Here is a 14,481-nt window from a genome sequence, read left to right on the forward strand (position 1 = left end):
TGGGTCTGTACACAAAATCAGTACCTGGACCCTCGTTACATATAACATTCATCTCATGAACTCAGACTCAACTCATTAGTTTAGACACATAAATTTTTATGGCATACCCATTTTTTTTTTATCCTATGTTAATTCTAATGTCCAACTGGATTTCATAACTAATCGAATAGCATCGTACTTGTTCACAACGTACTTTACTCACACTTCATGTCATTTATTCATTCATATCAACAAATAGAATTTAGATACATAGCACTATAAGTCAATTTACACATGTATAGTATCAACATATTTCAAAGCAAGCTTCAATAACACCTTATTTACATGTGTACTTACCTCGATACAAAATGATGAAGATGAACTTAATCCTCGTAACTTTGTTCTCACCCCGATCAAGACCTGAATCATGTTTCTCTTGATCCAAATAAATAAAATTCATTTATTTCATCAGCACATCGATTTATACATTCAAAATTTCATAATTGGGCAAAATGACTATTTTGCCCCTAGACTTTCATAAAATGACCATTTTACCCCTATGCTCGGAAATCGATTTTTATCAAATTTCTTCGTATCCTAAGCCTAGCCGAACCCTTTTTACTCCTATAGAAACTCCAAATTCCCACCATTTCACACATTTATCAACAAAGTTCTAATTTATACAAGGTAGTCCCTATTTGGGTTTTCATGCGAAAACTTTTCACAAAAGTTGTTTATTACATATCTACTACTCATATTTTTCCATAAAATTTTAGAAAACTACACATATGTTTTCATGTAAAAACCCTAAACTTTCCACTATTATGCAAGATAGTCCCCTCATTTGAAAGCTTATGTTTCAAGGGTCTCAAAAATGTAAAAATCATTAACAAAGAACATAAAAACACTTACTTGCCAAATGATAACCTAGCTGAAATTTCAAAGCTTCAGAAACTCTTCATTTGATGGTATTTTTTGTCAAGAAGGAAGGAAGAAAATGAAAAAGATGAAGCTAAGCTCTTAGGGTATTATTTTATCACCTAATATGACATCACTTTACCAAATGTTGACTTTTCAACATCCATATCTCCTATGGTGACCAAGCTTGCATTTTAGGGTCTATTTTCCCTTTAAAGACCCCCAATTCTTATTCTCTATCTATTTAACACCTTTAGCTATCAATTTAAGACATTTGCACTTTATGCGATTTAGTCATTTTTCACAATTAAGCTCACAAATGATAAAATTACTCCACCAAACTTTTCATGCACTCATAAAATCATGCTTTCACAAAATAATAATAATAAAACAATTTATTCGATAACAGATTTGTGGTCCTGAGACCACTATCCTGACTAGCCCCAAGATCGGGCTGTTACAATTCTCCCCCTTTAGGGATTTTCGTCCCCGAAAATCTTACCAGTAAAAAGGCTTGGGTAATGGCTTTACATGATTTCTTCAGGCTCCCATGTGGCCTCTTCAACCCCATGTCTCCGCCATAACACTTTCACAAGGGGGACGCTCTTATTTCTCAATTGCTTAACTTCTCGAGCTAAAATCTTAACAGGTTCCTCACCATAGGACATATCCGATCTAATCTCTACTTCAGTTGGATAAATCACATGTGAAGGGTCCAAATGGTATCGACGTAGCATGGGCACATGGAACACGTCATGGATCTTTTCCAGTTCAAATGCTAAGGCTAACCGATAGGCTATCGGCTAGACTCTCTCGATCACTTCATAAGGTTCGATAAAACTCGGACTCAGTTTACCCTTTTTACAAAATCTAAGAACCTTCCTCCACGGGGATACTTTTAGAAATACCTTATCACCCACTTGAAACTCGATCTCTTTTAGTTTCAAATCCACGTAGGATTTCTACCTATCCGAAGTGGCCTTCAAACAATCATGAATCACCTTAGCTTTTTCTTCTGTCTTTTTAACTAAATCGACCCCGTAAATTTGACTCTCTCTAAGCTCAGTCCAATACAAAGGCATTCAGCACTTACGCCCATACAATGCTTCAAAAGGTGCCATCTTCAAACTCGACTGAAAACTATTGTTATAAGCAAACTCCACCAACGGCAAATACTTTTCCTAACTGCCTTGAAACTTGAGAACACAACACCGCAACATGTCTTCTAAGGTCTGAATCACTCTTTCTGATTGACCGTCGGTTTGCGGGTGAAGTGCAGTGCTAAAATTTAGTTTTGTTCCCAATGTCTCATGTAACTTCTTCCAAAACCGTGAGGTAAACCTCATGTCTCTATCCAAAATAATCGACAATGGTACTCCATGAAGTCTCACGATCTTAGAAACATACAATTCAGCCAATTTCTCAAGGGAATAGTCAGTACACACCGGTATAAAATGTGCCGACTTGGTAAGCCTATCAACAACAACCCAAATGGAATCCTTTTTCCTTGGTGTCAAAGGCAATTCTGACACAAAATCCATGGTTACACGGTCTCATTTCCATTCGAGAACCAACACAGGCTAAAGTAAACCCGAAGGTACTTGGTGTTTGGCTTTCAATTGCTGACATACTAGGCATTTGGATACGAACTTTGAAATATCTCTTTTCATCCCCGACCACCAATACTCTTTCTTCAAATCGTTGTACATATTCATACTCCTGGGGTGTACAGACAAACAACTACTATGTGCTTCATTTAAAATCTTCCAGATCAACTCATTATTCTTTGGGACATAAATCTTTTCTCAAAATCTCAAGCAACCATCAGAACCAATCTGAAAATCCGGTCCAACATCTGATTCACAATGGGTTTTCTTGGATAGTAATTCACTGTCATTCTTCTGAGCTTCGCAAATTTCTTGAAGGAATGACGGTCTAGCTTTTAACTCTACTAGAACTGAACTATCCTTTGACAAGGTCAATCGGGCATTCATTGCTCTCAATGCAAATAATGATTTTCTACTTAATGCATTGGCGACCATGTTCGCTTTCCCCGGATGGTAATCTATCATCAATTCATAATCTTTTAATAATTCCAACCATCTCCATTGCTTCAAGTTCAAATCCTTCTGAGTCATCAAGTAATTAAGACTTTTATGATCAGTATATATGCGGTATATATCTCTAAATAAATAATGTCGCCAGATCTTCAGAGCAAATACTATAGCGGCCAACTCTTGGTTGTGTGTTGGATAATTCTTCTCGCGAGGTTTCAATTATCTCGAGGCATAGGCTACAACTTTGCCCTCTTGCATAAGTACACATCCCAACCCATTAAGGGAAGCATCGCTATAAATCACAAACTCCTTTCCTGACTCGGGTTGTATTAGCAGTGGAGCCTCAGTCAGCAATATCTTCAACTTCTCAAAACTTTGTTGACACTTATCTTACCATTAAAATTTACCTCCTTTTTGTAGCAGTCTCATCAAGGGAGTCGCAATCATAGAGAAGTCCTTCACAAATCGCCTGTAATAATCGACCAACCCTAAAAAGCTTCTAACTTCAGTCACATTACTCGGTGGCTTCCATTCAAAAATAGCAGAAACCTTGTTGGCATCAACCCTAATACCGTCACTCGAGACAATATGACCTAAAAAGCCGACTTCTCGAAGCTAAAACTCATTTTTGCTAAATTTGGCATACAACTGATTATCTCTCAGAGTCTGCAAAACTATTCTCAAGTGTTCAGCATGTTCTACCTTGTCTCTAGAGTAGATCAAAATGTCATCCATGAATACAACTACAAACTTATCTAGATATGGCTGAAATACTCTATTCATTAAATCCATAAACACGACGGGGGCATTTGTTAAGCCGAAAGGCATGACGAGAAACTTATAGTGACCATACCATGTCCTAAAAGCGTTATTAAAGGCATGACGAGAAGCTCATAGTGACCATACCATGTCCTAAAAGTGGTTTTAGGCACATCTTCGTCTTTAACTCGTAGTTGGTAATAGCCTGATCTCAAGTTTATTTTGGAAAAGCATGCTGCTCCCTTCAGTTGGTCAAACAAGTCTTCAATTCGTGGAAATTGGTATTTGTTTTTGATCGTTCTCTTATTTAACTGCCGGTAATCTATACACAACCTCATAGATTCATCTTTCTTTTTCATAAATAACACCAGAGCACCCCATGGTGAAAAGCTTGGTCTCACAAAACCCTTGTTGGTCAAATCTTGCAACTGTGACTTTAGTTCTTTCAACTCAGTTGGAGCCATCTGATACGGAGTAATCGAAATAGGCGTGGTCCCTAGCATTAGCTCTATACCAAATTCAACCTCTCTATCAGGGGGTAACCCAGGTAATTCTTCCGGAAATACATCTACATATTCACTTACAACCGGCACTGACTCAACCTTCAATTTCGATTCCTTTATATTCATTACAAAAGCCAAATAAGCTTCGCATCCTTTCCTCAAACATTTCTGGGTAGATATCGCAGATATTACAATAGGCAAATTCCCCGATTCACTTGATTCAATCCAAAGGGTTTCACCATTTTCGCATTTCAATTTAATAGCCTTTTGTCTACAGTCTACTACAGCATCATGGAATGTCAACTAGTATATACCCAAAATGATATCAAACTCATCAAATGGTAACAACATCAAATCGGTTGGAAAGAAATGACCTTTTCTTACACACCTTATCAACTATCACATGTTTGCCTAATGGGTTCGACACTTTAATTCTAAATTCTGTAGACTCAACAGGTATATTCATGCTAAACACCAACTTCATGCACACATATGAATGAGTAGAACCAAGGTCAATCAAAGCAATAACAGTATTATCATAAAGAGAAAATATACCAGTGATCACATCAGAAGAGGACACATCTTCACACGCACGTATAGCATAGGTCCTAGTTGGAGCCCTAGCTTCAGTCCTTACGGTGGTGTCTCTAGTTACATTTTTACTGCCAGTCCTAGATCTAACATTCTTCTGAGGCCTTCCCTCAAAATTTGTGCCGCTTGATCTTGTACTTTGAAATTTTTCTTTATCCATCATCTCAGGGCAGTCCTTGATAAAGTAATCTTGAGAACCATACCTAAAACAAGACCCATCACTCATTCTACACTTGCCGAAGTGATTTCTACCGCAATGTTGACACTCATGTTTGGAAGATCTGACATCGCCCACACTCGCCACTGATGTCGCCCGAGACTTAACATCCAAATCTTGCTTCTTACGATCTCGGTGCGAATGTCCCATAGATGTTCAAGAACAAGAGTAGATATCTCTGGATTTCTAGACAGAGATGGAAATGACTTGCTCGCATGCCTCTTCCTTACATCTCTAGTTTCAGCTTCGGTTTTCTTCTTTTCTTTGATTAATTCCTCGGCTTTACAGGCCTGATCAATAAGCACCATGAACTCTTTCAACTCAAGCACACCTACTGACAATCTAATGTCCTCATTAAGTCCGTCTTTGATAAACCGTAATTTACACATATTTTTACCCCATGCTTAACACATTTTATGGATGATTTCTCTTTAGATTTGGTGAATTCGATGCTCCTAATCCTTTAATTTCATGTTTTATACTTAGGTGAGCATAGGAGAGTAAAAGGATTGAGAAATAGGCCAAAAATGAAGAAAAAGGGCCAACGTGGGAAATCAGCACGGCCTAAGTTCACCACATGGGTAGACCACATGCTCGTGTAGGTTTAATAGGCTCTGGCACGGCCTTAAGTAATTGCACATGGGCGTGTCCCTGCCGAGCCCAAGTTTAGTCCAACTCGGAAAAGGTTAATTTTGAGGGCTCTTAGGCAATCCAAAGCTTATTTAAACACCTGAGTAGGCACTCAGAAGGGGGATGCAGAGTAGGAAGCAAGAAATTACTCAAGGAATGCCGATTGATCCATCTCAAGAGTTGGATTCATCATCAAGACTGGAGATCTCCTTCAAGTTCCTTCAGGAATTTTGGGTTTTCTTATGTTTTGTTATCTTTATGCTTTTGAGATGTTTTCTTTCATAAATATGAACTAAACCCCCTAAATACCTAAGAGGAATGAAACTAAGACAAATCTTGTTATTATTATCTGAATTGTATGATAAATATTTGACTTGTTCTTAATTATGTGTTCTTAATTCTTGTGTTAATATTCTAGGATATTGATTCAAGTCAATGCTCTTATTCAGAAGAGGAATAGACCCTGTCAAAGAGTAAATTTGTCATAATTAAGCAGAGTTGATGCACACTTGGAGATAGGGTGATAAGATTTTACCAGATTAGGGTGAAACCTAATATAGGAATCCATAGATCGAGTTAATGCAATTCTAGGGTGTTAATTATAAAGAGATTTCAATTATTTAAACTAGGGTTAGACGTTATTAGTCTTGAGAGAGATAATAATATAACTTAGGGATTTCTACAGATCAAGTCAAATAAATAAATCGTCTAATTTAGAGTCAAATAACAAGTGAAGTCTAGGTGGATTTTTCATTAGGTATTGTCTTACTCAATCGAATTTTCCCAAAAGTATTTTCCTGAGTTTTCTTTCTATGCATTCTTAGTTAGTAATTAGTTTAGATAACCAAACCTCTTAATTTTTAGGCTAGATAATAAAAAAGGAAGTAAATACTAGTACTCGTAGTTCCTTTGGGTTCGACAATCCGGTTGTAACACCCCGTACCCGAGACTGTCGCCGGAGTCGGACACGAGGGGTTAACGGGCTTAATCCACTTACTTGCACAGTTCATTTTAAAAATTTCCAGACAGCCGGCTAGCTGTGTCACTGTCACCTTAAAAATAATATCTTGAGTTCCACAACTCGAAAATCAGTTTCGTGATTTTTCCCTGAAACTAGACTCATATATGCATCTACAAATTTTTTTCTAGAATTTTTGGTTGGGCCAATTAGTACAGTTTATTAGTTAAAGTCTCCCCTGTTACAGGGTGCGACTACACTGACCTTCCTGCATTATGATTTGGATATCTCCCTGTACAGAGCTTCAATACTGATGCCATTTATTTCTACAGAAACTAGACTCGAAAAGGAATCTGTACATATATGGCATGACTTCTAATTATCTCTGGTCAATTTATAATGAATTTCCAAAGTCGGAACAGGGACTCCAGAAACCGTTCTGGCCCTGTCTCACGAAAACTTAAATATCTCTTAACATACTATTCATATGATCGTTTCGTTACTCTCCTATGAAAATAGACTCGTCAAGGTTCGTTTACATAATTTATTCACTATTTAATTCCATTCCTAATATTTTTAGTGATTTTTCACATCCACGTCACTGCAGCTGTCAGCATCTGTCTTTAAGGTAGGCTTTACCTATTTCATAGTTTCCATGATTCAACTAGCCCTTAAACATAAATAGCACAAAATATGATCATGATTAACCATCCCAATGGCTAATCGTTTCCAAACATTTCCATACCTCTTAGTGAACAACATACAATGATTATAATACCATGCCCAAAGTATACTTAAGCCATTTTCGCATGGCTATCCAAATTTACACAAAACCGAAAGGTACATGACCTACAACAAAAGGGTAGTCCTATACATGCCATTTCAAAGTTCAACCAAATAGTATACCAAGAAGGAGCTTTGATAGTGTGGGCGACTTCGACTTCAAAATCCCGAGTCCGATAGCTGAAGAACCAAAATCTATAAAACAGAAAATCAAAGAAAACGGAGTAAGCATTTAATGCTTAGTAAGTTTGAGCCATGAATTTAAACACAACCAAAGTATAGCATTCATGTAGCTAAACAGATAATTTCATATGCACAAATTCTCAATATCATACTTACTTCACATTACCAACCTTATATTCATACACAAAGATCAACTTAGCCAAAGGCCGGTAGCTCATTTATCAACTGAGCGAATACTTATTTGTAAGGGCTCAACTAATTCAAAGCACATACGAAACATACCTCATTGTTGGGATTTCACAAGTGTATTAACTGAAATTTTTACAGCAAGTTCATTCATTCCGAATCACGTACTTCTTGAGTTTAACCGGATATAGCTACTGCGTTCAAATGCCTTGGGACATAGCCCGGTTATAGTAACTCGCACAAATGCCTTCGGACTTAACCCGGATTTAGTAACTCGCACAAATGCCTTCGGATCTTAGTCCGGATTTAGTAACTCGCATCGAATGCCTTCAGATCTTAGTCCGGATTTAGTAACTCGCACGAATGCCTTGGATCTTAGTCCGGATATAGTCACTTAGCACAAAGCCTTGGGACTTAGCCGGACATCATTCAATAACCAAGCACAATTATCAATAAATTATGACACATTCAGTATTTCATTTTCATTAGCAAAACTCAAACACAAGACACTTATCACACTTGCAATTTCGGCTCAATAGCCACACACAAAGAGCATGATTTTGATTTGCTTAAAACATGATCTAATCAAATCATAATCCAAATTCCATTACTTGAAAACTTACCTCGGATGCTGTCGAACGATTTCGATAGCTATTCGACCACTTTTTCCTTCCCTTTATCGGATTTAGTTCCCCCTTGCTCTTGAGCTTAAATTGACAAATAAATTGATTTAATCATTTGAGTATCAAAAAGAGGAACTCAAGGTACTTAGCCCATATATATTCATTAGACATTAAAGTCACATATGTACGAAATCATGAATCTAACTCAACACAATAGTCCACACTCTCTTTTAGCCGATTATCTAAGCCAAGAATAGGCATCAATATGCTTGCCTCTAACCGAATGCATGCACACCAATCCACCTCATGTGGCGAATATGCATGTCCATGTTGAGGCCAATTATATACTTAATACCACACATAAATGGCATACATTTTACTAACTAACGCATTACATATTGTAACTCAATACGTATCAATCATTTACTTCATAACCAAACATCATCATATGTAAATATATACCTTGAGATAGTATATATGTCATACCAATACATCATGTGCAAACATATATATATATGTGCAAGAGCTAGAATCACAAGTTGATTATAACCAAATATAAACATATATCCAAAACACAAATCTTACCTATCATGCAATAAGCATAAATCATGCTTATGGATATACCATGGCCGATACTTCCAACAACACCAAATAAAAATATACTTCATGGATCTAAGGTAGACCCAAGAAAGGAACTCATAATCATCAAGATTTAGCATGAAACGCAACCATCACCCTTATTAATCTCCATAGCCGAAAACCTTACTTATTCCAAAATCACAATTTCAACATGGGTTACCAACAATAACTTGATATCTCACTCAAAATCAACTAGGATTTCAAGAACTAGTATCAACTTCCTTACCTTAATATCGACCTAAGATGACCGATTGCTTCACTCCTTTCTTCCCCCTCTCAAATCGGCCAAGAAGAACCAAAGAACACAACTTGTTTTCTTTTTTTCCTTAGAATTTTCAGCCAAAATAAGTGAAAAAATGATAGACACTTTTTTTTTTCTTCTTTCCCTCAACTCACGGCAATGGGGGGGGAACACTCACACCATTCCTTTTTTTTTTTCCCATTTCTTTATTACCCATACTCCTTATTTTATTTTTTTCTAACATACACCATTGTTACAACATGTTTTATGACATGTTTTGCCCATCGTTCTTTGTCATGGCCGGCCACTAGCAATTACAAAGGGGGAAATTGACATGCAAGTCCACCCCTTTGATTACATGCACTAATAGATCCTTATAGATTTACCTATCACATTTCAAAAGTGTCACACATAAGTCCTATCGACTAATTTCACATGCAATTTACTAAATCGAAGCTTAAAACCTTCACACATTCATAATCACATATTTTAAACAATAGATATCATATTCAAATAATTTGGTGACTCGGTTTAGCGGTCCCGAAATCGCTTTCCGACTAGGGTCATTTTAGGGCTGTCACACCGGTCTTGCTGAACTATACTACGGTTCGATAGGTACACTTGCCTTAATTGTGATAATAAGTTAGTCTCAAGAACATTTCATTTATAAATCTTTAAAACCTATTACGAATATCACGCATCAAGTTTTTGGCGCCGGTTCTGGGGAACTAGGATATTAGGAATACTCTAGTTTTATTACTTTAGCCATTTTACTTTTATTGCAATTGCAATTTTTATTTTTTATTCTCTTTTCTAAATTCTTCATTTGTTTCCTTCTGACAGGTTTTTCTAGTTTATGATAAGAAGAAGCCCGTCAGGACCACTATTTTTTGACGGTGAGATCGACCGCACAGTTTGCAAAAATCGGAGAGAAATAAGGCGAAGCCTAAGATATACAGAGGACGAGCAAGAGAACGATACTTCAACCACAATCGATGAGATGGCTGAAAACCAAGAAAATCCGCTACCTCCTGCGATTGCTGCTAATCTAATAAATCAGAATCCTGCTCCACGTACTATGTATGATTATGCTATACCTAATTTAACAGGAACTGAGTCAAGTATAGTTAGACATGCTATTGCTGCAAATAATTTTGAACTGAAATCTAACACAATTCAAATGATACAACAGTTTGTTCAGTTTGATAGTTTGCAGGACGAGGATCCCAATGCTCACTTGGCGAATTTCTTAGAATTTTACGATACCTTTAAAATTAATTGCGTTTCTGATGATGCCATTCGCCTTCGGTTGTTTCCCTTTTCATTAAGGAATAAGGCTAAACAATGGTTGAACTCGTTACTACGAGGGTCAATCACTAATTGGGAACAAATGACTGAAAAGTTTTTATTAAAATATTTTCTGCCAGCTAAAACAGCCAAATTACGTAATGATATCTCTTCTTTTCTACAGATGGATTTATAAACACTCTACGATGCATGGGAGAGATACAAGGACCTTTTGAGAAGGTGCCCTCACCATGGGTTACCGCTTTGGCTAAAGGTTCAAACGCTTCATAATGGCCTGAATCCTTCGACTCGGCAGATGATTGATGCAGCCATTGGAGGAGCTATCAATTATAAGACACCTAAGGTGCTTATGAATTTATAGAGGAGATGTCACTGAATAACTATCAGTGGCAAGTTATGAGGATAAAGCCAACGAAAATAGCCGACATTTATAACGTCGATACGGTCACTATGCTCTCTAATCAGGTAGAACTCTTGAATAAGAAAATTGATGGTTTCCTTAGTTCTTCACAAGTTCACCTAGTAATGCAGTACGAAGTGAGTGGAGGTCGATCAAGCAGTTCAGAATACCCACCTTATGGCCACAACATGGAGAACGAGTAGTTAAATTACATGGGTAACAATCCTAGTTCTCAAAACAATCCTTATAGCAATACTTACAATGCAGGTTGGAGGAACCACCCAAATTTTTCATGGGGAGGCCAAGGGAATCAGAGACCACCACCTCCAAGCTTCCAACAACCACCCTACCAACAAGAGAAAAAGCCAAACCTTAAGGAGATGCTAACAAAATTCATCTCAATGTCAGAAACTAGTTTTCAGAATACCGAGACAGTACTCAAAAATCAACAAGAATCAATCCAGGGGATCGAAACTCAGATTGGACAGCTCGCCAAGTTGATTTTCGAATGACCACAAGGTAGCCTGCCAAACAACACTGAAGCTAACCCAAGGAAGCAACTCAACACGATTGCCATTCAAGATGAGAAGGGCTAGTTGTAAAACCAAGGCCAGAAACGGTGGTAAGCAAAGGTAAGGATGAGGTAGGCCATAATGAGCCAAAGCCGGTAATTACAGAATATAAACCTCGTATGCCATACCCCAATGCGACAAGGAAAGACCGCTCAGACGAACAATTTGGTAAATTCCTTAAACTTTTAAAGAAACTACATATTAACTTACCGTTTATTGAAGTCCTTTCGCAGAGTCCAAACGCAGTTAAGTTTTTAAAGGAGCTTCTAACAAATAAACGGAAGTTAGATGAAGCATCGCATGTGGAGCTGAACGCGGTCTGCTCAGCCATTCTACAGAATAAGCTACCCAACAAACTAAAAGATCCAGGGAGTTTTACAATTGTTTTTTTAATTCGTAGCTTAGATGTTAATAATGTGTTGGCTAATTTAGGGGCTAGTATCAATGTTATGCCTTACAAATTGTTTAAGCAACTAGGTCTAGGGAAACCCAAACAAACTAGGATAATCATTCAATTAGCAGATAAAACTATCAGATTTTCTAGGGGTATTATTAAAGATGTACTCGTTAAAATCAAAAAATTTATATTCCAAGTTGATTTCATTGTTCTAGACATAGAGGAGGATAACAACGTCCCCTTAATTTTAGGAAGGCCCTTTTTAGCAACCGCCAGAACAATTATTGACGTTGGCACAGGTGAACTCACACTTCGTGTGGGAGACAGAACAATCACCATTCAAGCTCGTAATTCGAATAACACATCAAAAATTGAAGGTGTCTGTACATATCATTTGGGTAAAACTAACCATATGGTGTAACTTTCTTTGCAGGAAACAGGTTCGAAGAACATACATAAGCCAAGCAACAATAAAGAACCCATCCATGAAGAACGAAGGTTACAAATCGAGGAGCTAGATGAATGGCGGACACATAAACTGAAAAAACACGATAAACCAAAACTACGCTACGACGAGCTCAATACCTCACCAAATCAACTTAAGGTTGGAGACAAAGTACTACTAGATGCAGTAGATCCTCGTATCACCACTTCTGAACCTAATGAAGAAATTCCTCTTACGGTACTCAGTATTTTCCCATATGGTACAGTCGAAGTAATTCATCCTAAATTTGGTACTTTTAAGGTAAACAATACTTGTCTTAAACCTTATGTTGAAAGAGTTTATAGCAGGGATGAGGAGTGTAAACTCCTCGCACCACCTTGACCATGCAGAAGAGGGGTAAGTCTAGCTTAAGACTATAAATAAGCACTTCTCGGGAGGCAATTTGAGCACTAACAGTACTAATTTCTTTAAATTTTAGTTTTAAACATCTAACGTATTAACCGAATCATGGAATGCAGGCTTTCTAAGGCCTACATGGCCAGGCACACGGGCATGCTTAGGCCGTGTAAAAACAGGGAAAAATTTTCCCAACACGGGAAGCGATAAGTCACTATGGCCGTGGGACATGGCCGTGGGTGAAACTGCCAAAACAGCACAGGCATGAGACACGCCCATGCCTCGAAACCATGGTTGAAACTAAGAATGTAACACAGGCGTGCGACACGCCCGTGCCCAGCACCCGTGGGTGAACCTGTCAAATTAACAGGAGCGTAGACCTATATACACGAGCGTGGGAGAAGCAAACGAAGCAACACCGATTAATCATCTCCATTAATCATCTCCCTCCCCAAAAATCTCTAACCCTAGCCACTGCAACTCAACACGCCCTACCTTTCACGCTCGTACACTGCCTACAACACCGATTTCGATGCCTCAAGTTCCTTCTTTTTGTGTTTGTTTACTCTCTTCTCTCTATTTTATCTAAATATATTGCTTATTTCATGTTTCCTTTGCTATATTGAACTATTTTTGAATATTCATAGTTAGAATAATAGAATAATTTTGCTCTTTATAAGAATTTTGTCATTTTAGTTACCACATTATGCTACACTCTTCCATTTTTCTTGTTTCCATGAAATTTATGCTTACACACATGCATCCATTCATTAGATATTCCCGAAACATTATTTTCATAAGTTCTATTTTCATAACTTGATATATTTGCTTTATCTGTTTTAAGTTTTATCTATTAATATATAGCCTTAATTTTCCATACTAATATTGGGGCATATTGATTGAACTTCGATTTTCCAATGCAGGTACAATGTCATCTTTACGTGGTAAGAAGATCACTGTTCCTGCCTCGAAAAAGAGGAAAGGAGCAGCGTCATCCTCGGGTCCTACCACGGAGATTAGGCACCCATTCCTCTAGGTTCCTTTGGGACCCCAGGAGGAATTATATTAGATATTATGGGCTCGACCCCTAGGTGTGGGCCGCTGCATTGTTTGGGCCGCACTCGAGCAGATTCAATTGGTTGACGCGGTCTGAGCCCTCCTAACGACTGACCCGTAGGGGTTTTTCTTCGAGATCATCGAGTCGACATATCTCGAGTTTACATTGGAACTCTACTAGATTTTCCATCCTCGGACTGTCATGACCAACTTCGACAATCCTGGAACAGTCCAGTTCCGCCTCGGTGGTCTAGTACGCCAGTTGAGCGTACCCGAGTTTGAGATTGCACTAGGGCTGTACACGGAGGAGTTTATGGATGATAATGACCTCGACACCCTCCACCGCCACATCCACTACTCCTCCTCGAAATGTTGGAGGGACCTCGTCCTTGCCTTGGCCACCTACGATCCTAGCCGCTCTAAGGCATCGGCTTTCCCTCCTTCCTTGAGGTATCTACACGCCATCTTGGCTCACACTCTGACAGGGAGACGAGAAAGCACCAGCGTTTTCACCACCCACGACGCCTATTTCTTATGGAGTATGAAGAATGGGCATGTCATCGACCTCGCCTACTTTATTGCCTTCGCCATTCGCCACCAGACTGAGCGGCACAGGAGAGGGGTCATCTCTATCGGGCCC

The 14,481-nt window shown here is 38.2% G+C and overlaps 1 protein-coding gene and 1 non-coding gene across 2 annotated transcripts; both read right to left on the minus strand.

The window, feature by feature from the left end:
* Positions 1–2,702: 2,702 nt before the first annotated feature.
* On the minus strand, positions 2,703–5,033 carry LOC108479549 (uncharacterized). The gene is made up of 5 exons (XM_053020283.1): positions 4,772–5,033; positions 4,143–4,497; positions 3,601–3,663; positions 3,362–3,519; positions 2,703–2,962 (listed from the first exon to the last, which is right to left on the minus strand). Exons 1-5 carry the CDS (start codon positions 5,031–5,033, stop codon positions 2,703–2,705), a joined length of 1,098 nt encoding a protein of 365 aa, XP_052876243.1.
* A 5,672-nt stretch (positions 5,034–10,705) lies between these two features.
* Positions 10,706–10,812, minus strand: LOC128283248 (small nucleolar RNA R71). The gene has a single exon (XR_008273589.1). It is a non-coding gene; the product is annotated as a small nucleolar RNA R71 (small nucleolar RNA).
* Positions 10,813–14,481: the final 3,669 nt, after the last annotated feature.

Source organism: Gossypium arboreum, chromosome 10 (genome assembly GCF_025698485.1).
Source record: "Gossypium arboreum isolate Shixiya-1 chromosome 10, ASM2569848v2, whole genome shotgun sequence".
Classification (NCBI taxonomy): domain Eukaryota; kingdom Viridiplantae; phylum Streptophyta; class Magnoliopsida; order Malvales; family Malvaceae; genus Gossypium; species Gossypium arboreum.